Source organism: Monodon monoceros, unplaced genomic scaffold (genome assembly GCF_005190385.1).
Source record: "Monodon monoceros isolate NGI ecotype Baffin Bay Population unplaced genomic scaffold, NGI_Narwhal_1 Super_Scaffold_2, whole genome shotgun sequence".
NCBI lineage: Eukaryota > Metazoa > Chordata > Mammalia > Artiodactyla > Monodontidae > Monodon > Monodon monoceros.
Genome location: NW_021703776.1, coordinates 8,408,044 through 8,432,688, shown reverse-complemented (window position 1 = coordinate 8,432,688; position 24,645 = coordinate 8,408,044). Strand labels below are relative to the sequence as shown.

Genomic DNA, 24,645 nt, shown 5'->3' with positions numbered 1-24,645 from the left:
GGGGGGGGTGTTGGCTTCTCGGGTGATGCATTTCACAGCTGCCCTTTCCCACTTTCTCATTTCTCCACCTTCTGTTTCCTGTGTTGGCTAGAAAGGGTGGGAGCTCTGTTCCTAAGCCAGGTTTGGGCAGTGGCCATTGGGCTGGGAATTTGCCTGCATCAGGTTAATAACTGAGCATTGTTCTAGTTGGTGCCGGGCTCTGGGGTAGGCGGGCTTCTCACTCTGTTCATCTCATGGCAGCCCCAGGAGCTAGGGATTGTTATTCCCATTTTATAGGTGAGGAAACTGAGCCCTTGGAGTGAATCAACTTTCCCTTAACACTCTGAGGTTTGCTTGTTTGTTGTTAAAGATTCTGTTAAAAAGCAATTAATTGTGTTAAATCATGCATTCCCTTTTAAAGTACCTGGAATAGATAACAGTGTTGCTTGTCTGGGAATCATATCGATACTTTACATAAGTGTCACTCAGGCAGGAGATGGCGGTTTGAAGGACCCCCTCTCATCCTGGAGACTTGTGCTCCACTGCTTACTGCTTGTACTCAAGTTCCAAGCACTCTGCCTCTCTCAGCTTTTTTTTTTTTTTTTTTCGGTACGCGGGCCTCTCACTGTTGCGGCCTCTCCCGGAGCACAGGCTCTGGACGCGCAGGCTCAGCGGCCATGGCTCACAGGCCCAGCCGCTCCGCGGCATGTGGGATCTTCCCGGACCGGGGCACGAACCCGTGTCCCTTGCATCGGCAGGCGGACTCTCAACCCCTGCGCCACCAGGGAAGGCTTCGCTCAGCTTTTGATAAGTCATTATATGGTTCTCACTCATCTTAGTTTCCACATGGTATTTGCGCTTCTGAATCAATCCCCTCTTCTTTCTTCTTCCTTCTCACCTCCCTCCCTCCCTCCCTCCTTCCTTGTGTGTCTGGATAGTCCCTGGGGAGGACAGCTCCAGCCTGGCTGCATCCGCGAAGTGGGTGTTTTGCCTTCCCGCAGAATCCCAGGCTTCCCATATCATTGCTTCCCTGTGCTCTGTCCCTCCCGCCTGTGAGCTGTCTTCCCCGGATGTTGAGCTCCTGAGGACAGGGACCTGGGGTGTAAGAGATCCTCCACGCATCTTTACCTGTGTGCGTGGGGGATGTTGGGTGCTTCGGGGGTGACGTTTCCCACAGGTAGTGGAGGAAGACAGGCAGGGCAAGCCCTGGGGGCTTTCCTAGCATGGGGGTGAGCAATGCTCAGTCGGTTTTTGAGGAACGAAGTGAACGGGCAGAGGCTGAGAAGCCAGTGGATAGAGGAAGGCCTGTGAATGCATGGCTAGTTATAGAGGAGGAAGAAAACACGGTGGCTCCTCAGAGATGTAAATAAGCCTGAATTTTATACCAAAACAGAGGGGAAAAAAATCGGTGTTGTCTACCTCCGCCCACTCTTGCAATCCCTTTTCTTAGCTTCTCAGTATCAGTGACACTTGTATACCCTAGACACCCAGGTTTTACTCATTCATTCATTCATAACACAGGTGTGCATCCCCCTTGCTCTGTGCTCGGTGCTGTGGGTGTATAAGCTGGGCCTGCATCCTTCAGTCCCTCACAGTCTCAGTGGGGAAAGCTGCCCTGCAGGTAGAGGATTATAACTGGACGTTAGGCTTGTCATGGGGTGAACACAGAATCTTTCCAAGCTGGGGCAGGGCATCGTTGACATGGTGGGGCAAGGGCCTCGTCAGGGAGAAGCTTCTCTGAGATGTGGGCTCCTGGTCCCTGCCTGTGATGTGGGTCGCTACTCTCTGGCATGAGGTGTTATTGAAAATGCAGAACTGAGTTAAGATCTGGCATCAGGAATTTTAAGATATGAACACAATTGTGTAAAAAGAACAAACCACTTTAATTCCACATCACTTTCTTCATTTAAACTGGAGATGCATGTTTAAGTCTCGCAAACCCCTCCAGTGTACCATGTGTGTGATTTCCCAAGTCTCACAGCTGAGGGTGCTTTTGGCTGTAGGTGACAAAAGTTGGCCATGCAGTGTCTTCAAGAGCGAGGGGCTCTCTTTCCCCTGGGGCGAGAGGTCCAGAAGTGGCCCCGGCCCTGGTCCGGCAGCCCCGTGATCAGGCCCCATGGCCTCTCCCAAGTGGGTTCCGTGGAACACCTCGTCCTGAGATAGGCCCCTGATCCCATCTCCCTCGCCCCTCACATGTGGGAGGGTCAGGGAGCTTGGAGGACTCGTCAGGAACCCCAGCCTCTCCCAAACGTACGGCTCAGGGAGGTTCTCCGTTGTCCTACAAGTTCTCTGTCCTGCTTTGGTCCTCATTACTTAAGCCTTTTAAAGTCTTTCTAGCATCCAGGATGCTGGCTGTGTGCTATGGGTGGGCACGGACTTGTTTAGACTGACCCAGGTACTGTAGTGAACGGACGCCCCGCATATAAGAGGGGTTGCCCCCCCCATAGCCGACTGTGGGGTGACCCTGCGCACAGCACAGGACTCCCGTGAGGCTCTGACGGGGCGTGGGCCTCAGTCACGGGCATCACCTGTAGGAGGTATGGAGGAGGGCTGCTCATTCCTTAAGAGCACGTCACTTCTGCTCACCTGCCACCAGCCACGGCCCCGTCACAGGGCCACCCTGGGAAAAGGGACAGGCCTAGTGGGCGTTGAGCTACTCCCCTGTGTCTGGGGGACGCCGAGTATATAGACAGCACGCGGTGGCCACTGCTGCTCCCCTGTGTCCTGGGAGGAGCTCTGAGTGGCTCCAGCATTTCCTCCCTCTATGACCAAAGAGTCCCGCGGCTTCTCCCAGCCTCAGTCTCCTCACCTGTGACACGAGAACAGCAGAGCCTTCCTTTTCCGCTGCTTGAGGAATCAGCAGGGGGCTCTAGTTTCAGGTGACGTGCGAAGGTGACGTCCGTCTGAGTGGCAGGAGCCTGTCCGTCTGTCGGCGGAGGAGGGCAACTGGCACCCCTTTGTCTTGCAGCATCCTCTTCGCAGACATCGTGGGCTTCACGGGCTTGGCGTCGCAGTGCACGGCCCAGGAGCTGGTGAAACTCCTCAATGAGCTCTTCGGCAAGTTTGACGAACTGGCCACGGTAAGCGCAGCCTCTCCCTTTGTCCGGAGGTTCACTTGAGTTGCTCCCGGGGTGACGATGTGCCAGGTGGATCCCCGTGTTGGAGATGTGACCTAGGCTGGTTGGGACGCGGTGTTCGCCCGTTGTTTCAGCCTCACTGCTCGCTGGTTCCTTCCCTGGGACCTGAGCGCTGCCTTTGCAGACAGGACGGTGCTGCACCAGCACAGGCCGCACCTCCAGTGAGGGGCCCCGGCAGCACGAGGCACCGGCTGAGTTGCGTGGTCTTGCGCGCAGGCCGCCCTCCACCTTCTGTCCTGTGGCACGTGTCGCTTGGGCTGGCCTTGGTGGAGGGCTCTTCGGAGCAGGCCTGTGCTGACCTTTTCCGGGCCCGCTGCCTGCACGTGAAACTTGCCTGCTGGGGGTCAGTTGGTGACGTCTCAGGATGCCCGGCCCCCTTGCTCGCTGCGGGCTGAGCGCCAGGGTTTTGAAGTCTTCCTGGAACAGGTCACATCTAAGGCCCGCAGAGGTCAAGCTGAGGCTAACGGCCTCGCTTGCAGCATATGCAGGCCTGGGACCCCGACACCCACCTTCCCTGCCCTGCCAGGACATGGGGGAGACACAAGGACACGGACAAGTTCACCTTCTCCTTCAGCCTCGCTCGAGGTGGAAACAGAGGCCCCTGAGTGGGTGGTTATGAGACGGAGGGAGGGAGGGAGGGAGGGGTCGGCAGATTCTGTCGAGGTCAGACTCCTTCTCAGAGGAGGTGACAGTTAAAGCTCTTGGAAGGAAGAGTGAACGTCCCCTCAGTGAACAGGGTGAAGAGAGGACCCCTGGCCGGGCCTGGCTTATGCAGTGGCCAGGAGTCCTGAGGGACGCTGGGTGGTGGGTACCGCGTGGGCCACAGACTCGGGGCAGCCTCTGGGCAGGACACAGAACGCCAGGCCCCGGCCTTTGCTCTTGCCTTGCAGGAAGAGCGAGCAGCGGTCACACTGCCTGTGATGTCGTTTTGCTGGGCATGGAGCTGCCTGTCCTCAAGGCCCTGGCAGCCTTTGTCTGTGCGGCCACTGGACTTGCTCCCGGGAGCGAGGCTGAGGTCTGTGCAAGCATGTGCCACCTCGCCTTCCTGGGGGAAGGCCTCCCGGGCGTCCTCCCGCGGACAGGGCTGCATAGAAGAGGCGGGGAGGGCGTGAGCGTGGCCTGTGCCCGGGCCTCCAGCACCTTTTGCCTTTGGGTCAGGATGTGTGTTTTGTCCAATGCAGGGGGTGACTGGCGGCCGGGGGCTCTCACAGTGCTGCTTGGGAGCTTTCTCAGGCCTGCTGCTTCCCCCCCCTCACCAGGAAGCTTCTGGACCAGGGTCCCACTCGGCCCACCAGGGCCTCTTTTCTGAGCACCTGCTGCTGATGGGAGGGGCTGTGCTCTTTGCCTCCTCGTCCGATTCTGTCTTCCCAGCAGCTTGAGGTCAGCATCATGGTCCCCGAAGGATCAGGGCCAAGTTTGGTCAGTGATTCGTGGTGAGCAGTGCCGCCTGCCCCTCTGCTGTCCCTGGGAGACCCCCGTGCTCCAGGTCTCTCAGGACATTACCTGCTTCCCAGCCGCCCAGGAAGGCCCAGGAAGTCTTTACGGATTTTCCACTGGTCCTTTGTCAGATACCTGATTTGCAAATATTTTCTTCCCCACTTTGGCCTGTTTGTTCATTTGCTGACAGTGTTGTATAAAGGGTAGAGATTTTAGTTTTTATGCAGCCCAGTGATCACTTTCTTCTTTTGTGGGTGTAGCGTTCCCAGAGGTGGGCAGTCCGATGGCCGGCCCCACCTGTGCTGTGTTCTACTGGAGCAGACGCAGGGCCTACCCCGTCCAGGGGCTGGAGAGATGGGCCTCCCTGGGTGGGAGAGCACGGGCGGAGATGGTGCCCCGGGAACACCCAGGTCTTCGTTCTCAGGATGAAATGTGTGATCTGGGGGCTCCCTGTCCTGTCCTCTTCCTTCCTAGAATACAAACTCCATCTGTTGCTTTGCCAGTTTCTTCTGTTTTAAATCAGAGGCAGGTGTGAGTGTCACCTTGAGTTCCAGGCCTGTGCCCTCACCCTGGCCCTGGGGGCACCTCTTGGGCCCATGTCCCAGCTGTGACATCCATTACCCCTTTCTATCGGCACCACACCCAGGGTGCACATGGCAGGGTGTCCACTGGGCCTTCTGGGGCATCACACGTTCCCTCAGAATGTCTCAGTGTTCCATGTGTTTCCTCAAATTGTTACAATTTGCCTTTTTTTGTTGTTAAATTTATCCCTAGGTATGTCATTCTTTTTGATGCAGTTGTAAATGGGATTATTTTCTTAATTTTACTTTCTACTAGTTCATTATTATTATATAGAAATGTGACAGATTTCTGTATATTGATTTTGTATCCTCCAACTTCACCGAAATCATTTATTAGTTCTAACAGTTTTTTGATACAGTCTTTAGTGTTTTCTGTATATAATATTATGACATTTGCAAATAGAGACAGTTTTACTTCTTTTCCGATTTGGATGCCTTTTATTTCTTTTTCTTGTCTAACTGTTCTGGCTAGGACTTCAACACTATGTTGAATAAAAGTGGTGAGAGTGGGCATCCTTGTCTTGTTCCTGATCTTAGAGGAAAAGCTTTCAGCTTTCCACCAGTGAGTATGATGTTAACTGTGGGCTTGTCATACATGGCCTTTATTATGTTGAGGTATGTTCTGTCTATACGCACTTTGTTAGACTTTTTATCATGAAAGGATGTTGAATTTTATCAAATACCTTTTTTGCATCTGTTGAGATTGCTATATGATTTTTATTCTTTATTTTGTTAATGTGTTTGTATCACATTGATTGATTCGTGTATGTTGAACCATCCTTGCATCCCTGGAATAAATCCCACTTGATCGTGCTGTGTGATCCTTTTAATGTATTGTCAAATTCGATTTGCTGAAATTTTGTTGAGGATTTTTGCATCTATGTTCATCAGGGATATTGGATAATTTTCTTCTTTTGTGCCATCCTTGCAGGATAATGCTGGCCTTGTAAAATGAATTTGGAGGTGCTCCTTCCTCTTCTGTTTTTTTGAGAGTTTGAGAAGGATTGGTATTAATTCTTCTTTGAACGTTTGGTAGAATTCGCCAGTGAAATCGTCTGGTCCAGGGCTTTCCTGTATTGGGAGTTTTTGATTACTGATGCAGTCTGTTCAGATTTTATATTTTTTCGTGATTGAATCTTGGTAGATTGTATATTTCTAGGAATTTATCCATTTCTTCTAGGTTGTCCAGTTTGTTGGTACGTAAGAGATTTTCTCTTTTATTCACTACTAGGCTTTTTCACCAGGGCACTTACTAGTGTCTGAGATGTTGGATTAGATACTTTTATCAAGGGAAGTGCACACCCTCCAGAGAACAGGTGCTGCACACACTGGAGCCTCATGGTGGGTTGACTGGACTAAGAGATATGTTAGGTGTGTGTATGTGTACGCATGTGAATGAGCATGTGTATATAAATGTATGTGAGTGTGTGTGTACATGTGAGTGCATTGTATATACATGAGTGTGCATGAACATGCATGCAACTCTGTACATGTGTATGTGTGCATGTGTGTACACGAGTTAATACGTATGTGAATATGTAGGTGTACGTGTGTGTACATGTGTGTTAAGTTTTTGTTCAGATTTTTTTTTCCATCTATGCTCCTGAAGGATATTAGTCTGTGGCTTTCTTTTCTTATGTTGTTTTTATGTGGTATCAAGGTAATGCTGATTTCATAGAAGAGTTGGGGAGTATTTCCTCCAGTTCAATTTTCTGGAAGAGTTTGTGTAGAATTGGTATTATTTATCTCTTAAATGTGTGGTAGAATTTACTGGTGCATGGAGTTTTCTTTGTGGAAATTTTTAACTATAAATTCAATTACTTTCAGTAGGGCTCGTCGGGTTATTTATTTTTTTCTTGAATGAACTTGGTGTTTTTTAATCTTTCAGGGAGTCTTCCCATTTAACCTAAGTTGTCAAAATTATTGGAATAAAGTTGTTCACACTATTTCCTTGTTATCCTTTTAATATTTGTAGAATGTGTGGTAATGGCACCTGTCCCATTCTTGATTTTGGTGATTTGTGTCTTCTTTTTGTCTCATCATTCTGGCTACAGATTTATCAGTCTTATTGATTTTTGAAAAAGAATTTGCTTTTGGTTTCATATATCTCTATTTCAATTTTATTAATTTCCTTTATGTTTTTTTTATTATTTTGTTTCTTCTGCTTATTTTGGTTTTCATTTGCTCTTCTTTTTGTAGTTTCTTAAGGTAGAAGCAGAGACCATTGTGTTTTAGATCTTTTTTCCTCTTCTGATATAAGTGTTTAATGCTGTGGACTTCCTCTGAAGTACTGCTTTAGCAAATTTCTGATATGTTGTGTTTCTATTTGTGTTCAGTTCAAAATACTTTATCATTTTCCCTTTAATTTGTCTTAGACCCATGGATTATTAAGCCGTTTGTTTTTTGAGGGAGTTTGCAAAAACCTTTCTGTTTTTGACTTCAAATTTAATTTTATTGTGGTTGGAGAACATACTTTTAAAATTTGAATCCTCTTAAATTTATGGCCCAGAATATGGGCTTTATTCATTTGTGTGGTCTACGTGTGGCATATTTCCACGTTTTATCTTTTTTTTCTGTTTAATTTCCTCTAATGTTTCTTTTTCTCTTTTTTTTTATACATTTATTTTTTAAAATTTATTTATTTTTGGCTGCATTGGGTCTTCGTTGCTGCGCATGGGCTTTCTCTAATTGTGGCGAGCGGGGGCTACTCTTGGTTGCACTGCGTGGGCTTCTCATTGCGGTGGCTTCTCTTGTTGTGGAGCACAGGCTCTAGGCACTGGACTCAGTAGTTGTGGCACACAGGCTCAGCCGCTGTGGCGCATGGGCTCAGTAGTTGTGTCTCGCAGGCTCTAGAGCACAGGCTCAGTAGTTGTGGCGCATGGGCTTAGTTGCTCTGCAGCATGTGCGATCTTCCCGGACCAGGGCTCAAACCCATGTGCCCTGCATTGGCAGGTGGATTCTTAACCACCGTGCCCCCAGGGAAGCAAGCCCTCCTCTAGTGTTTCTTGCAGTGTGGGCCTGCTGGTGACAAATCCTTTCAGCTTTTGTATTTCTGAAAGAACTCTTTATTTGGCCTTTATTTTTTTAAATTTCTTTTTCGCTGGGTAGAGAATTCTAGGTGCAAAGGTCTTTCCCCCAGAACTTTAAAGATGCTGCTCTTCTTGTCATCGCTCGTATTGTTTTCAACAAGAAGTCTTCTGTCAACTCTTTGCTCCTCTGTATGAAATGTCTTTTTCCTCTGCCTGCTTTTAAGATTTTCTCTTCGTTGCTGGTTTTCAGCAGTTTGATTTTGACGTGCCTAGCTGTGGTTTTCTTCAGGTGTCTTGTGCTTGCAGTTTATTGAGCTTCTCGCATCTGTAGTTTTCATAATATTTGGGGAAAAACCCTCAGTCACCGTTTTACAAATACTTTTCTATGCCCGTCCTCCTCTTCCTTCAGGAATGCCAGTTTCACCCACGTCAGGATGATGATCTTGTTTTCTTTTGGGGGTTCTTTTTCTTTCTGTTTCATTTTGAACGGTTTCTACTGCTGCGCCTTCAGGTTCACTAATCTTTGCATCTTTAGCGTCTAACCTGCCACGTACCATCCAGTGCAGCTTCCAGCTCAGACATCATGGTTTCATCTCGGATCTTTCTTCCTTCTCATTGAGGTGACTGTGAGGAAGCTCAAAATTAAAATGGCCTCATTCCCTTCTAATTTATTGCTTTTTTTCTCTGTCCTTTTGTGCATTGATGTTGTGGGTTTTAAACATATTTTCGTTCTAATCTGCTGGTGTCCTGTTTTGATGAGCACCTGGACGTGTTTTTCTCACATGTGCTTGTTTTGTGTCCAAGTGCCCGGTGAGGAGGGTGTGGTGACCCCAGGGATCCAAACCCATCCTCCTTTACAAAGGTATCTGCCGGGCAGTTAAACAAACAGAGTGTGTTTGTCTTAGTCTCCACAGGAGCTGACGTTTTATTTACCCCGATCCACGGCTGATGACCACAGATGTGCACTATGTTTTTGACCTTTCCCCCATTTATTGTATCCATTTTAGATTTGTGTTTGCTCTGATCTCCGTGTGTATTTGGCAACTGGCTGCACCCTTTGGGTTTATGGAGAAGCCCCTGTCCCGGGTTCAGCCCTCCTCCACCACCACCTGTTGGGGACGGGGCCCTTCTCTGGATCGGTTTTCTCTGCAGGAAAATGAACTGGCCGGGTGAAGCAGACGTCCATCTGGCTGGTTCGGGAGGTGTGGGCCAGCGGGGAGGGTCCTTGGTGTGCCCGCTACGGAGACGAGCCTGAGTCCCAGTTGTCCTCTTATCAGCAAGGCCACCTGGGCTGGTTGTGGCCCCCTCCTCAGGGGTGACAGGCAGATGACAACACAGTCCTTAGCTCTGGTCATGACCCCAGGAATCCTTCAGGGACTGTTTCCAGAGGGAGCTTGTCACACTGTTGTCAGTTCTCAGTCCCGAGGTGGCGGTTGCCTGGTACAGAATGGGGGTGCATTGGATTTAGGACAGCGCTGGTGGTGCCCGGGGCCAGGAGGCTGACCCACGCGCGTCATGGGTGGTTAGCAAGGGCGGACAAGTGCGGGAGGCATCCCCTCTCTGGTCCGAGCATCCCTGGGGACGCTCAGAGTCTGCTGAGGGGCTCTCCCTGGGGATGCCCGCCCTTGGGCTTGGCCAGTCTGCGCTGTCCCTGAACTCGGACGCTTCGTGAGCCTTTCTGGCCCATGAGGACCCGACACCGAGGGGCTCCTGGACAAGAGTGTAGGGGGTGCAATTCCTGAAAGATGACTCTGATGACCTGTGTCAGTGAGGACATTATTTTTCAGTTATTTGTGTTTTTCTGGATGTTTCTGAAAGGGACTCATGGAAGCTGGTCCAAGGGCAGAGCTCCCTACCCAATTCCGAGCTACTCGAGTGTGTGTTCACGTCCATCCTTCCTGTTCCCCCTCATCCCTCCTCCTCGGGAGACTGTCCTCGGGATCATTTCAGAGGGTCAGGCCTTCCTGCTCTGACACCCTGGTCCCGTAGCTGCGCAGAGCTGGGCACGTTCAGGCCTGACACATGCTTGTGGGTCAGTTGTGACTCTGCTGGACGGTGTTCCTTTAGCAAAGCCACCTGTGCACCTGCTGTCGGGCAAGGGGTGCTGGAGCACAAAGACGGAGTCAGGGAACTTACAGCCAGGGTACTTACAGCTCAGGTGGGGAGACCTTGAGCCAATTTTGCAAAACCAGGATTTGCTGAATGAGATGTTTGCTAGAGTGTGGTCAGGATGTAAACAGACATCGTGAGCACAGCCTGGAGGGGGTTGCGGTGGAGCTGTCACCAGAGCTCAGCTTGGAAAACTGACCCAAAGGAACGATTTTAAGTGATCAAATAACATATAGAGTAGAATCCCAATTTTCACACTGTGTGTGCACACACTTATGTGAGTGCCAGAGAGAAAAGGCTGGAATGAAATATTCCAGAATAACTGTGGTTATTGCTGAGTTGTGATTTTTAATTTTCTGAACTTTCTGCATCCTTGATGATGAACCTGGATTTCTTTAATTATCCCTTGATTAGCAGGGAATAGATATAGTTTCTTTTCTTTTTTTTTTTTTTTTGCGGTATGCGGGCCTCTCACTGTTGTGGCCTCTCACTGTTGTGGCCTCTCCCGTTGTGGAGCACAGGCTCTGGACGCGCAGGCTCAGTGGCCATGGCTCATGGGCCCAGCCACTCCGTGGCATGTGGGATCCTCCCGGACCGGGGCACGAACCCGCGTCCCCTGCATCGGCAGGCGGACTCCCAACCACTGCGCCACCAGGGAAGCCCTAGATACTGTTTCTTGAAAACCCAGTAGATGTTTGGAATTTGAAGGAGTCTGTCATTCGTATCAGGCCACCTGTAGAAACTCACCACCCTGTCTACTGGGAGGAAACCTTTATTCAGCAGCTGTGGTGGCCCAGGTCCCCGTGTGGGGAGATGTGCTCTAGGCAGAGGGAGGAGGGTGGTGTGGAGAGCAAGGCTCACTTGAGGCCTGAGTGGGGAGCTGCGGTAGAGGGAGAGGCAGGGTAGCCTGAATGGGGCCCTTGAGTGCCGTGCACCGGAGGAGGATGTGTCTCCTCCACGTATCACCAGGGAGGCACGTGTTCATACTTGGCTTCAGAAAGCAGCTCCCAGGTCCCTACTGTGTGCCAGCATTGTCCTAGGTCATAGGGATGCAGCATGAATAAGCCAAATGTAAACCCTGCCCTCGAAGGTTTTAGAAAATTCACACAAGCACAAAGATAGAGACAATAACGTAACGCCCTGTCCCCAGGCACCCACAACCCATCCTCAACAGTAACTAACGTCTGGCCAGTCTTGTTTGGTCTGCACTCACCCCCCCAGGTCCTGCCCAGCACCGCACAGCACGCTTGCGTCCTTGGTGAGTAGCTCTTCTACTGAGCACGTTACGGCCAGCACCACCTCAAGGCCCCTGTCGCACCCATTTGCACTGACTGCAGTCACAGAGTCCTGAGTCTGGCTCTGGGCTTGGTCACCCTGCTCGTCTCAGACATGTCTCTTCTTCAGAGCTGGTTTGTTCCAGTCAGGACTCACGTGAGGTGGACGTGTGTCTGGATTGCACCCTTGGGTTGGGTTATGGAGGTGACAGTGATGACACAGAGGCTAATGCCATAGAAGGATGCTCTATCACTCATGGTCCCCGAGAGGAGGGGACACACCAGGCCATCCAAGGTCACAGGGGACCACCGGGCGCCCAGATTGGCAGAGGGGGCTGGGAGAGCAGGGCGGGGCTTTACTGGCGTTTCCACGGGAAGAGGGGGCAAGCAGACGCAGGGCTGGACAGTGGATAGTAAGGGCTCTGGGCTGTCGGTGTTCCCTGTGGTCTGGTCCCTGCCCTGGTGATTAGGGTGGGGACAGTGGCCGGAGTGTGAGAGCCTGCAGAGGAGATGTGGCCTCTGATCCGCCGGTGTAATAGGAACAAGACGTTTTTTGTCTCCGGGAATTAGCCAGCCCTGCGCAGTGGTCATCGTTCCCTGCCAGCGAGGCCCCCGAGACATCAGACCTTCATAGGGTACAGAAAACAAAAACCTGGATGAATACACACACCGTATTCCGTGGATATGCCAAGCGTTTCTTGGTTTTGGTTTTTCCTTGTTAAGCCTCCTGCCTTTTGTGGCGGCTCAGCCCCAAGGCTGGGTGTGTCCTGTGCTTCTCCTGAACCAGCAGACCTTCTGTACCTGCCTTAGATCCTGGGCTCGCTCATTTGTGTTGACAGCCCTTCCCTGGAGTGCAGTGCTGTCCCCAGCGCACCCCTCTCCGCTGGCCTCCTCCCTCCAGGGCGTGTGGATCTGAGGTTCCCATGTTGTTACCCGTCTCCCATGACATTGCACCCGAGGGTCACAGCATCTGCCTGGAGAGCTTGGCCCATCGGTGTTCACTCTGGTTGACACAGTGGTAGTTTTCTGATCCTGTTGTTTCCTCTGCATTTATTAGCTTGTGGTTCTTTAAAAATGAAGAATATTTAGTTCTCAGCTCTTGGGTTATCCTCAGTGGATGCTTGATTCTTTTCATTTCTTTATCAAGTTCCAGGACTAGAACCCTCCGAAGGGGTGAGCCGTGTGGTTGCCTCCTGCTTCCTCGTGACTCAGCCCATCCCCTCTGAGCACGGTCTTGCCTCACAGATGCAGCGTTTTCCAGAAGCCCTAGTTTCTTTCATTGGGAAATGGTTTTTCCAGCCTGTAATCTGGGTGGTCACTGGTCCTGGGACTTTACAGGAGCCAGACATGGAAGATATGTTTTAGAAAAAGAAAAATTCATGAATGAATTCTGAGTTCATATTGTTATTTCCAATTCACTTAACTTCACTCCTGTGGTTCTTAAATTGGTGTCCCTTTTCCTTTGATGCTGGAAACCCTAATGACAGTAATAGAATTTTTTTGTTTCATCCTTTTATATACAGTTGATTCAAAATAGCATTACCAATATTATTCCCCACAATAAGACCATTGAATAGAATCTAAGATTTCTTTAGTGGTTTCTCTCGTTACCTTGCCCTTGAAGTACATCCCACTAGATATCCAGTCAAATACGTGTTTTCCTGTCACTTGTGAAACCACTTGTGAAACCACTTGTGAATGGTGCTACCAACGTGGTCACAGTTATTTCATTTTGGTTTTATTTTTAGGCACTGCTGTTCTAAATTGAATTTTTCTTTTTTAAGTACGTCAAATATTTGCACGGCTCTGTCCCACAGTGCAGACCCTGAGGCAAGATACGCGGAGAGAGGGCTGACCCACCCCACCATCGCCCCCCGCCCTGTGCAGTTAGGCATCTGTGCCCTGTTTGGGGTTGCTCCTCCACTGTTCCTTTTGGATACCAGGAACAGATGTGTACATGTGACTATTTATTATTGGAGAGTGTGCCTCAGTGGGGCCCGTTGATGTCTCTTGGGCGTGGCTGAGGCTGGAGAGACTTCCGGTCCTGAGTTAATGCGGCTGGCCTCTGCTGTAGGACAGATGTCTGTGCGTTATTGGGTTCCAGCTCTGTTGCTCCTGTGTGGTCCCTCCCCGTGGGCAGGAAGCCCTCGGAGCACAGGGTCCTCATCTCTTCCCTTCGCTTATGTCCGTGGTCCTTGTTGCAGTGGGTGGAGCATGTGGGACTCAGTAAAAGGAACTGCAGGAATGATCTATGGAAATGGAAGTTGAAATGATTATGTGTCCTACTTTCCAGCGATAGCCGTGGTTTATATCTTGGTGCATTTCTTTTCAGCTTTGTGTGGACGCAGCAGGTTAAACGCTGAGACAGCCTCCTAGAAGGAACATTTTCTAAAATCTCTTATTTGGTTTTCCCACTGATGGCCCAGCGCCGGGCAAGGTTAACACCACTTGGCCATTTGGTTTTGCATGCTGTCACCTGGGGATCAGGTGCAGTCACTGGGTCATTTCAAGCTCTCTCTCTGCACCTCCCCTCCCGCAGGGGTGCCACCAGGTCTTGGGAGCTCCCCAGCCTTCCCAGAAGCCAGCTGCAGTGTGGGGTGCACATGATGGCCTCTGACCTCTCTGGACCCCGCTGTTTCAGAGCCGGCCTCGGAGGGGTTTGGGCCTCGTCCGGTTCTGAAGTTGCAGTGGCTCTTCCTGAGATCCCACTGAATTCTCTGCTTCTTCCTGGGTCCAGGGCTGGGCGGGCAGGGTCACAGAGCCCTTGAGTGTGGGAGTCTCTGCCGTCCTCTCGGGCAGGGCCAGCCAGGTCCAGAGTTGACCAGCGGGCCTGCAGACCATACCTGGGAAGCAAAGGAGACCCTCCTGCCTGGATCCCCCGGCAGCCCCTGTGCTGCTCTGAGGGGGCTCTGTCCATCATGTCCTGTCACTCCTGTCCCTTCCAAGCAAGCCCCGCCGGCCCTCCTCCTCCGTTTTCTTTCTTTGCTTTGGCTGCGAAGCAGCTGTTCAGGTGTCACAAACGCTCCCTGCGGGGGAACTCCAGGCGCTGGCTTTCAGTATTTACAGGGAAGATGTTGTTATCTAAAACACCAAAAGCAATGGAAAACATCGTTTTTTTGGTCTCTTAAGCTTGTTAACAAAAGTCAGGAGAGTTGAGATTAAAAAACAAGGGGACGGGTGAGCATTTCACTTCCCCAGTCTGTTCTGAGCCCGGGAGGGACTGTCTCAGGATGGTTGCCAGCGACACATGTGTCGCTGGCGGGCTGTAATTATACCCCTGCGTGTGTTGGCTCTCCCCAGAATGCGGTGGGCCTCATCTACCTGTGAGCCTGCGGCCTGGATGTCACTTGCTAGATGCCCCGTCCTGACTTGGAGAGCAGCCCTGCCGGGCGTAGGGGTCACTCCTGAGGCTCGCCAGGGTCACCACTTGCATTCATCACAGTTTACAACAACAGGGTTCTTCAGCACCTCCTGTCCTGAGGGGTCGGCCAGCGGAGATCCCACCCACCCCACAGAGACTCCCTTTTCTGTGGCGGCCACTCTTGAGTCTCTGTGTCAGATATGACAGTCGGGCTTATAGGGTGGCTGTTTGGGGGGCAGCCCCACCCACGGCCTCTGATTTCCCTTGAAATCTGATGGGACAGCTGCCACTTACGACCTGCCCGTAGGATTTATGGCCCATTCACACACACACACACACACACACACACACACACACGCACACACACGCACACACCTGCCCGCTCAGTGACCTTGTACCGAGCACCTTCCAGTCCCAGGGTCAGAAGGCTGGGGTTATGGGGCCTCGAGGTGGCTGGGAACTCTGCAGAGACAAGCTGGGGGATGCAGGGATGTCCGCAGTCACCCGCACTCAGCGTCCCATGGAGATGCTGATGGGTGGGGACACCTGTCATCCGTGAGGTCCCCAGAATCAGGGCTTGGTGACCTTAGAAATCTTCTGCAAGAATGCTGCCTACGTGGGGTAGGTGCTTGTGCGGGCTCCTCAGAGGGAGGGGTCTGGATCACCAGATGGACAGCTGGGAGGGGGCTGGACGAGTCAGGAATCATGAGCTTTCCACCGAGGGTCTCTGCGCCTGGGGAGGGTCGCGCCCCTGGTAGTGGACCCTCATCTCATCCTGGGCGCTCGGGTCTAGTGAAGGCAGCCCGACTGTGAAGACGGGGCGCGGATGTATGGGGGGAGCTGCCCCTCGCTGGCCTGCACGGTGTGTCCTGGCAGTGACGGTGGGAACAGGTGAGGACGGACACTCTAGAGGTGCCAGAAGAGAGCCCGGGCTGCCTGCTAGCCTGGAGAAGCCTGGCTGGCTGCCTCCCAGGGGCTCTGCAGTGTGGACGTCTGCACCAGGCCCTGGGCTCCCAGACTCTGTCTCGGGACAAGTCAGCCCCAGCACAGCCTGCCCATGGGACGCTGGGAAACAAACCCCTTCTGCAGACCAGGAGGCTGGTGTCTTAATGGTTAAGTGGCTGCCCCTGGTCTCTTGAAGGATGAATGGCTGGACCCTGGACCTCCCTGAGGCCAGCTCCCTGTCCACAGGGGGAGCTTGTGGGGCTTAGCATGGGGAAGACCCGGTCACTGGGTTTCCCCAGAGACCACCCGACAGGTGGAAGTGATTGCTCTTCTCTTCCCCTTTGACCGACTGTCCCTACATTGAGGGAGGCCCAGGGCTGGGGGGAGCTGGGCACCCAGCCATTCAGTGGCCTGGGCCATCTCTCAGGAGAGCAGCAGGGTCGCTGGCCCTTGTTCCTCCCCGACCCTCTGCACCAGTGGACAGCGTCCTGCAGAAGAAGTGCGGGCCGTGTGTGAACCCATGGGTGGTGAGGGCTGAGAATTCTCATCCCAGGGCGCTGTGTGAATTCACAGCATTGGAGAAAACCTGCAGGAGGTGGCTCATTTGTAAGAAACCAAAGAGCAGAATTAAATACAAGCTGTAGAATGTGTTCTCAGAGTAGGGTCGGCAGAGCTCTGGGCTTTACAGGACCATCCGGGGGGCTGTCCATCCCGGGGGCTGGGAGGTCCGTCTCATCCACGGACAGGCTGCGTGAGGCTGATCTCCTTCACAGACGTGCACAAGCTCAGGAAACATGATGTCATGAATGGTAGAACAAAGAATCCAGCTGTCTCCTGTCAAGACAGATACTGGAGACTTGCAAAAGTGAGAACGATGCCTTCCTTCTCATTTGTTTCTGTTTGGGGAAATGTCATAATTTTTCAAACAGTGTTACTTATGTTAATGTATAACGCATTTGCTAGTGTTACTTTAAATGCTTTAATACATTAAAAAAATCTCTCAGTTGTAGCTTCTCATGTGGTAATAGCCATAGCTGTAACCTGCTTACATGAAAACTTTTTGTGAGGTCCTCAGTTATTTAGGGGGGGTTTGAAGGGGTGTTGAAAACAAAATGTTCTAAAACTGCTGTTTTAATGCTGTCCTTGAAATAAAACTGACAGTCACCGTCATAATCATAGCTGACCCCAAAGGACTGGTGCAGGACAGGTGGCAGTAAGTGTCTGACGTGTCTCTCTGTCCTCAACACGATTGCGAGGTGGGCACTGGCATTCTCACCTTTGTGTAAGTGCGCGAGTAGACCTTCTGCAGTGTCGGATGGCTCTCCGAGGTGTTCCCCGTGGGTGGTGAGGTCTGGGCTCAGGCCCCGGCTGGTGGTTCTCTGGGGAGAGCTGCTCACACGGGCTGTGGACCTTGACTCTGGGTTAAGCCATGGGCACTCAGATGCGTGTGGCCTGCCCTTCCCGGGCTGGCAAAGGAATCTAGCATGTTCCAGTAGGGTCAATCACATGGTGATCCAAGGACGGGGACTGTATTAGCCCCTCTTGGGAGAGGGGGCCCCTCCTTGGGGAGAGGACCTGGCTCCCAGGCATGGGGTGACCTCCCCTCCTTGAAGGGCCTGTGGGGTTGGCCTGGTGATCTGAAGGGCAGGGGAGGCGGACCCCTGCGTGGGAAGAGGCTGAGTGCGGGTAGCGGGGATGGCGTGGGGTGCCCCAAGGCGACCCTAATCACAGCCATATAGGGGCCACCTGCCCTCTCGAGGTACCCTGACTGTGGGAGAGCCTCCTGGACCCTGGTCTAGGTCGGGCCTTGAGCTCAACGGTCAGCACACCTGGTGGTGGCAGAGGCGCAGGTGCTCGGGCAGCCCCAGGTGCGTCACTAACATGCCCTTTGCCCTCTCGCCCGAAGGAGAACCACTGCCGTCGCATCAAGATCCTGGGAGACTGCTACTACTGCGTGTCCGGCCTCACTCAGCCCAAGACTGACCACGCCCACTGCTGCGTGGAGATGGGCCTGGACATGATCGACACCATCACGTGAGTGCCCTGCCGTGCAGGCCTGCCTTGTCCTGGCCAGTGTGTCGAGGGTCTTCTCCCTGGCCAAGAAGTGAGGAATGATCTTTTTTCCACTTGGTAGAAAGTTCATTTCTATGGGGAAAACAGATGAAAGATTTTCCATGCTCCGTGTAAAAGACTGAGTGAAGAATGCAGCCTGAATGTGGAGTCCCAGGGCTCTTAACCCCCGCCCAGTGGAGTGGCAGTGCCCGAGGCCCCCTGGGCTCCTGCTTGGGGGAATCTGGCCCCCATCTGCCCGCAGCACCCAAATCAGATCCTCCTCTCAAACTGTGGACCTCATTAAGGTGTGCAATGTGCTCTTAAAAAAACACCACATGTTAACTGTTGTTGGTGTGACTTTTAATAATAACTTAAAGTCATATATATATTCCTGGTTTTGGCCAGATGGCACCTGCCTGTGGGAGGAATGGAGATAGAGTGGGAAGAGCCTTACGTGCCCAGCAAGTGTGGTGACTGGCTTCGTCTTGCCCCTGCAGAGCTGTGACCCTGGCTCTCAGTTTCCCCATCTGAAAAATGGGAGTGATGGCTTCATGACATCCAGGGCTCTGAGCGAGGTTGGATTGGCAGAGACCAGGGCAGTGGGACCAACCTCATGGCCACGTCCAGGCCCTGCGTCCTGGTGGTCAGGGGCTAGTCCTTGACCTTGAAGGTTCTGGGGAGGTTTCACCAGGACTCCTGGTGGTGTCATGCTGCTTGGACCTGGGTCTTTGACCGTAAGTTCTGCGGCCCCTCCCCAGGGTACCCAGGCCTGATCCTGCCCCCCCCACCAATGGGTGTGCTGCCCATGTGAGATTTGTGCCTCTACCCTTTCCTGCACCCCAGTGCCAGCTTCCCTCTGTCAGGCCTTGAATATTAGGTCAGACCCAAGGAAACTGCTCCTCTGCAACCAAGTCTGGTACAAGAACGCTTCCTAGAGTTCAGGCCATCAGTCCCCAGATGCGGCTGTTCCTGAGTGGGCTGGGGGCTTCCTGCCCGAGGAAGCAGACAGGCCCCCTGGGTTCCTGGTTCCCTATCCTTGAGGTGATGCTTTGGTTTCCTTGCATCCCTGATTTTCTCTGCTGTGACATGCAGAAACCGTGTTTGCATCTCTGAGCTGTTGTGGGAATTAAATGGGATCCCAGGTTAAATGGGCTGGCACGGAAGATGCTGGGTCCCCAGCCACTGCGGTCAATTCATTAACCCCCAGAAAAGGGAGCCAGCTGAGCTGCTGCTGTCCCTCCCTTGGGCTCCAAAGCATCAGGATTCTGTGCACTTATAGGAATGGGGTTTGTCCACTCCACGGGGAGCACCTTGCCCATCACAGGCATTAGCATGTCACGAGTCAGACCTCCAAACATGCAGGGTACCGTTTTGCTAAATACTTCATCCAGACGTGGCTTTGCTCGTGGTCTGGGTATTTTTGGTTCACTATATTGAGTTAAATAGAAGTAAATGACATGTGCTGCTCCTTCCCTGACCCGTCTTTGAGCTGGTAAGGCCAGCTTGCCTGTGCTCAGGTCATGGGTAGACCCGATGTGCCCAGGCTGGAGCAGCCCAAGGCTGGAGGTCGAATGAGAAGAGATGGCCGAGTGACAAAAGTCATTTCTGATTGTTCTGGAGGCCTGGTCCCCCGCGTCCTTCAATTTTCTCAGTTCTTGGCAAACGCTCTTCAGTGAGACAGGTTTTTTTGTTTTATTCTGTTTTTCTTTTCTTTTTCTTTTTCATACAATTTTTTCTTAACTCATTGTGGTGGCTTCTCTTGTTGTGGAGCACGGGCTCTAGGCACACGGGCTTCAGTAGTTGTGGCTTGCGGGCTCAGTAGTTGCGGCGCACGGGCTTAGTTGCTCCGCGGCATGTGGGATCTTCCCGGACCAGGGCTCGAACCTGTGTCCCCTGCATTGGCAGGTGGATTCTCAACCACCGCGCCACCAGGGAAGCCCGACAATTTTTAAATTGTAGTATAGTTGATTTACAATGTTATGTTAGTTTCGGGTGTACAGCAAAGCGATTCAGTTACACACATATATGTACAGCTATTCTTTTTCAGACTTTTTCCCCTTACAGGTTATTACAAGATACTGAGTATGGTTCCCCATGCTGTACAGTAGGTCCTTGTTGGTTATCTAGAGTGAGACAGTTCTTGAGGCAGGATTTATCTACAAGTGACTGTCCAGCTCACTGCATGTCTGCTGTTCCCCCAATTGAGAGCCTGCTCGAAGGGATGACAGACGGGGCGAATTGGTGGAGTCTTCTGGGCTGCACAGGTTGGGTGGAGGCTGGCAAAGGCCCTGCACACTGGGGACAGGAAGGCCTCCTTGAGGAAGGTTGGACGTGGGTCGCAGCAGTCCCCCTGCCCTTTGCCCTTCCACGACTGCAGAAGTAGAAATGCTTAAAATGCACAAAAACGTCTTCTGCAGGTTTACTTCTTTACATTTCCCAAACTCATTTCTTTTTGTGAATTAAAAAAAATTTTTTTTAAACCTTAGTTTTCTTGTTTCAGTACCTTTAACTGGCGATTGGCAAACGAATGAAAAAAGAGTTAAAACTGAAAAAAAAAACACATTCAAAGTGTATACAACTAAATAGGTAGTAAAGATATGTGAACAGTCAGGCTTCCACAAAACCTTTATTTTTATTTATTTTTAATTTTTTAATTTTTTTTTTTTTGCGGTACGCGGGCCTCTCACTGCTGTGGCCTCTCCTGTCGCGGAGCACAGGCTCCGGACATGCAGGCTTAGCGGCCATGGCTCATGGGCCCAGCCGCTCCGTGGCATGTGGGGTCTTCCCAGACCGGGGCACGAACCCGCGTCCCCTGCATCGGCAGGCGGACTCTCAACCACTGTGCCACCAGGGAAGCCCCACAAAACCTTTATTGTAAATTCGTGGCACGCAGACTTCTGAGGTTATCAAAGCTGAACACCAGGATGCCCGGGACCCTGTGTAGATGTACCTGGTTCTACGGTCCAGCCTGGCCCCCTGAATACGGAGGACGATGAGTTTGGGCTCGAGGGCCAGCTGGGAAGGCAGCGTCTCGGCACGCCTCTGGGGCCCGTGTGTGCCATGGTTTTGGGGGACAGGCCCTCGGTGGGTGACACGAGCAGTTGCAGGCAGAACTGCTCCTGGTTAGAAGACAGGCTGGGATGGGGGGGAGGTTTGAGTGGAGGCCGCTCGGGGCGGGGGGCCGTGGCAGGGGCTCCTGGCTGGCAGGAAGCCCTGCCAGGCTGTGGGTGAACGGTGTGCAAGTGGAAGTCAGGGCAGGGCAGGCGGGCTGGGTCCAGTGAGCCTCACGCATGCTGTGCCATTGCTGACAAATGGGGTTACCCCGCCCCCCAGGTCCTGTCCCTTCCTGGTCGCAGCCTGCAGTTTTTGATCTGAGGACAGGACGTTGGCATTGAGGTAGCCGAGTGTGCACGAGCCAGGCTGGGGAGGTGGAGCCCTGGGGACCCAGCCCGAGGTGCACCCCGGGTGTAAGTGTTTGCTTCTTTAATGCCGCTACTCCTGTTATGATGATAAATAAATCGTGGATCATTAGTAAGGGCATCATGCATCAATAACCTGCTAGGAAGAGATCGTGGGATAGTTTCAGAGTCCCTGGGGATGCTAGTTTCAGAGTCTCTGGGGAAGGCCCAGCCCTCCCGCGGGGTGGCCCAGCTCTGTCTTCTCTTCTGCCGTACAGAACAGGCTCCTTTGCTGTCAGAGGCACGTGAGCCAGGGCTTCGGGACTTTCCTTCTCTGTCGACCTCCTTGCGATGTTGTGGACTTAAGTTGTGTCCTGGTGGCATTCATTTTGTTCCAGATGAAGATTCCCAGTCTCTTTATTTCATCATCGTTTGAAGCCCCTCGTCTTTCTTTAGTCTTTTAGATTAAGGGTTTTTTTCTTGGAGGGCAGCGAGCTGGCGGTGGTCAGCAGCTGTGTGGGCGAGGGGAACTGAAATCTCATTCCACACCGTTTACTCACGAGGGTGCAGGACCGGTGTTACACCAGGCCCTGGGAAGCTAGTGGCCAGGACCCCTTGTGGATGGGCCTCGGGTCAGCAGGCGGCAGGCCAGTCCAGGCACAGAGGACTTCCAGGTACCGAGCGTGGAGGCAGGCCCACGCGCAGTGACCACCAGGTGGGATGGGGCTAGTCAGGACACTGTGGACGCAGGTGGGCTGTGGAAGCTAAGCCAGGGCAGGAGGTGTCAGCTACGCCTTCCTTCTCCCTTGGGCTGACACCAAACCCAAGGGGCCAGTGGCGGGCGCTGTGGCCGGAATGCATCTGTCCAGCGGCTAAGCCCTGTTACAGCTTGCAGCCGTCGCGGGTGGGGTAGGTGGGAAGTCCCAGCCGCCTGGGACAAGACACAGGTGAGGAATGGCCTGGGGCAGCCCCTCCCAGGATGCTTGCAACCCACTCTCTGGGAGGGCCCTAGGATGTCCGCCAAGCCTCTGGTCAGTAGAGTCAGCCCGGCCATGTGGCCATGTGGACGCAGTAGTCTCTGATGGAGCCTGACCCAGCGGAAGCAGAGTGACAAGGGTCTGGGCAGGGACGGGGGTGGGTTTGCTGTGGTGAAGGATCTGGGAGGGCTTCCTGGATGCAGCATCCGGGCTGGGCCTATGTTATGTTTGAACAGGGTGGGATGCACATGAATCAGCCCTGAGACTTGGGGCAGGACTGAGATTTTGCTCACAGGCTCGGGGCACCTGCTGTATTGTGGGGGCAGGTCTAGATGTGGTTGGACTACAGGGCACCTGCTGTTGGGAGGGGACGGAGGGTGGGTAGTCCATGTCGGGCTGCCCGAGGGTGGTGGCAGCGTGGCCCTGTGTGCCTTTGGTCTCCCAGTCTGCCTTCCCTCTCACGGCCGATGTCCTAATCGTGGGGCCGCTGTGTCCCCGAGCCTCAGCTCCACCTTCCTGCCCTTCTTGCTACGGAACGTCTCCTCCGGCCGGAGAGCCCCATCCAACACACGTGCCGGTCGGGGCCACCTTTGGACCCGCCCAGGGTGGGGAGGGCTGGGGGCGCCGTGGCTGACCCCCTCCCCGCCCTCACGGCTTCCTTGCAATTCTGTCCCTTGGAGCACACCAGCCAGGCTCGACATTGCTTCCTCAGCAACATGCTTCAGACTTTTTAAAGATTAAATAATCTCTTGCTTTTGGGGAGAAGTGGAAAATCCAGCAAAGTGGCATCAGAGGGCCTCCCCGTGGCTGCGGTGCGTCCCCTGCACTCTGGCTGTGCGATCACAGGCCCTTTACGTACTTCCTGCATCTCACTTCACCATGGGCCTCGTGGGGCTGGAGAAACCATGCAGGGCGTCCTCGTTCCTTTAAAAGGAACTTTTAAAACCACCTCCTGTTTCTTCTGACGCGTGCTTCCAGTGACACTGCCCCCCACCTCCGAGGGTGGTCTCTCCTGGGGCCCTCAGGGCTTCATGCCAACCCTTTCCTCAGCCGGGGCTGGAGCCCAGAGGCACGAGCGCCCGGGGCGGTGGGGCGCGCGTGCGCTGGCCCTGCAGTCTGATTTCAGCGTCTGCGTGTTCCGTCTTGTTCTCTCCCTTGAGTTGACTGGTGCACAGTTTGCAACCCACAAGATCCCCCTGTTGTTTGGGGCAGGTTTCTGGAGCCTCGCGCCTCCCCACAGGCTGGGTCTGCAGCCCGCCCTCTCAGGGAACTCAGGGTCAAACCTTGACCGTTCCCAGGGCTCCTGGGACCCTGTCCGATGTTCCCCGGGGCTCTCACGCTGGCCCCTGGCTAGCAAGCAGGCACAAACACCCCTGATCAGGTCAGTGGTACCCAGAACAGGATCGGGGTCCTGGATCGGGGTCCTGGGCTCATTTCTCTTCTGCTGCTGCTCTGGGTGGGAAGGGGGATAGGGGAGGTGGGATGCCTTGTGAGATGGCCAGTGGCCAAGGGAGCGTGGGGGAGCCAGCTTGGAGTGACCCCTGCCCACCAGGGCCCACAGCTCGGGGGTCAGGCTGACTAGGTCAGGAGACCCGCCCCCCACATGCTCCCGCTGCCCTGTGCTCCTGGCCCTGAGGGAGCAGACCACGGGGCCCCAGCCCCACGCCCTGCCTGTGTTTGCTGCAGGTCCGTGGCCGAGGCCACTGAGGTGGACCTGAACATGCGTGTGGGGCTCCACACCGGCAGGGTCCTCTGCGGGGTCCTGGGCCTGCGCAAGTGGCAGTACGACGTGTGGTCCAACGACGTGACCCTGGCGAACGTCATGGAAGCCGCCGGCCTGCCTGGGTAAATCGGGAACCCTGAGGGTAGGGGCGGGGGATTCTAATTCAACCTTCTGCCTGGGGATCTGGGAATGCCCGGCTGTCCCAGCCCCACCCCCAAGGCCCCAAAGAGAGTGGGCAAGCCGACCCTGGAGGAGGAGACTGAACGCTGCCCCTGTGGTCTGCCTGGCTCGGAGCTGTCCTGCGTGCTGAATGTTGCTTCTCTTTTTGCTTTCTTTCTCAGACTTAAAGTGGAAAGTGTTCTGCCTTTAGAGCCCCACTAGGGAAGTTACAGATTTTCTTCTAGAGTGAGGAGGGTGCATTTCTCACTGGTCCGTGCACTCCTAATGCTTTCTAACTACAGTCGCCTCCTTTGGTCTCATTTTCTTCAAACCATTCCCCAGAGCCGAGGCATGATGTACGGTGAAAACATTAACCCGAGAACTGAATGGGACCTCCCTGCCCTCCACGAACGGTGGGCAGCAGGGGGACGATGTGACTGCAGAAGAGGGGGCTCTGAGGCACACTCCCATGGTCCCCCCCTCC

The 24,645-nt window shown here is 53.3% G+C and overlaps 1 protein-coding gene across 1 annotated transcript in view; it reads left to right on the top strand.

Annotated features, from left to right (window-relative positions):
- Positions 1–24,645, top strand: part of ADCY1 (adenylate cyclase 1) — a 115,984-nt gene that overhangs the window by 40,327 nt on the left and 51,012 nt on the right. Inside the window, exons 4-6 of the mRNA XM_029233845.1 lie at positions 2,948–3,059; positions 17,759–17,886; positions 23,966–24,124. Coding sequence (XP_029089678.1) covers positions 2,948–3,059; positions 17,759–17,886; positions 23,966–24,124 — 399 coding nt within the window. The remainder of the gene's footprint in view (positions 1–2,947; positions 3,060–17,758; positions 17,887–23,965; positions 24,125–24,645) is intronic.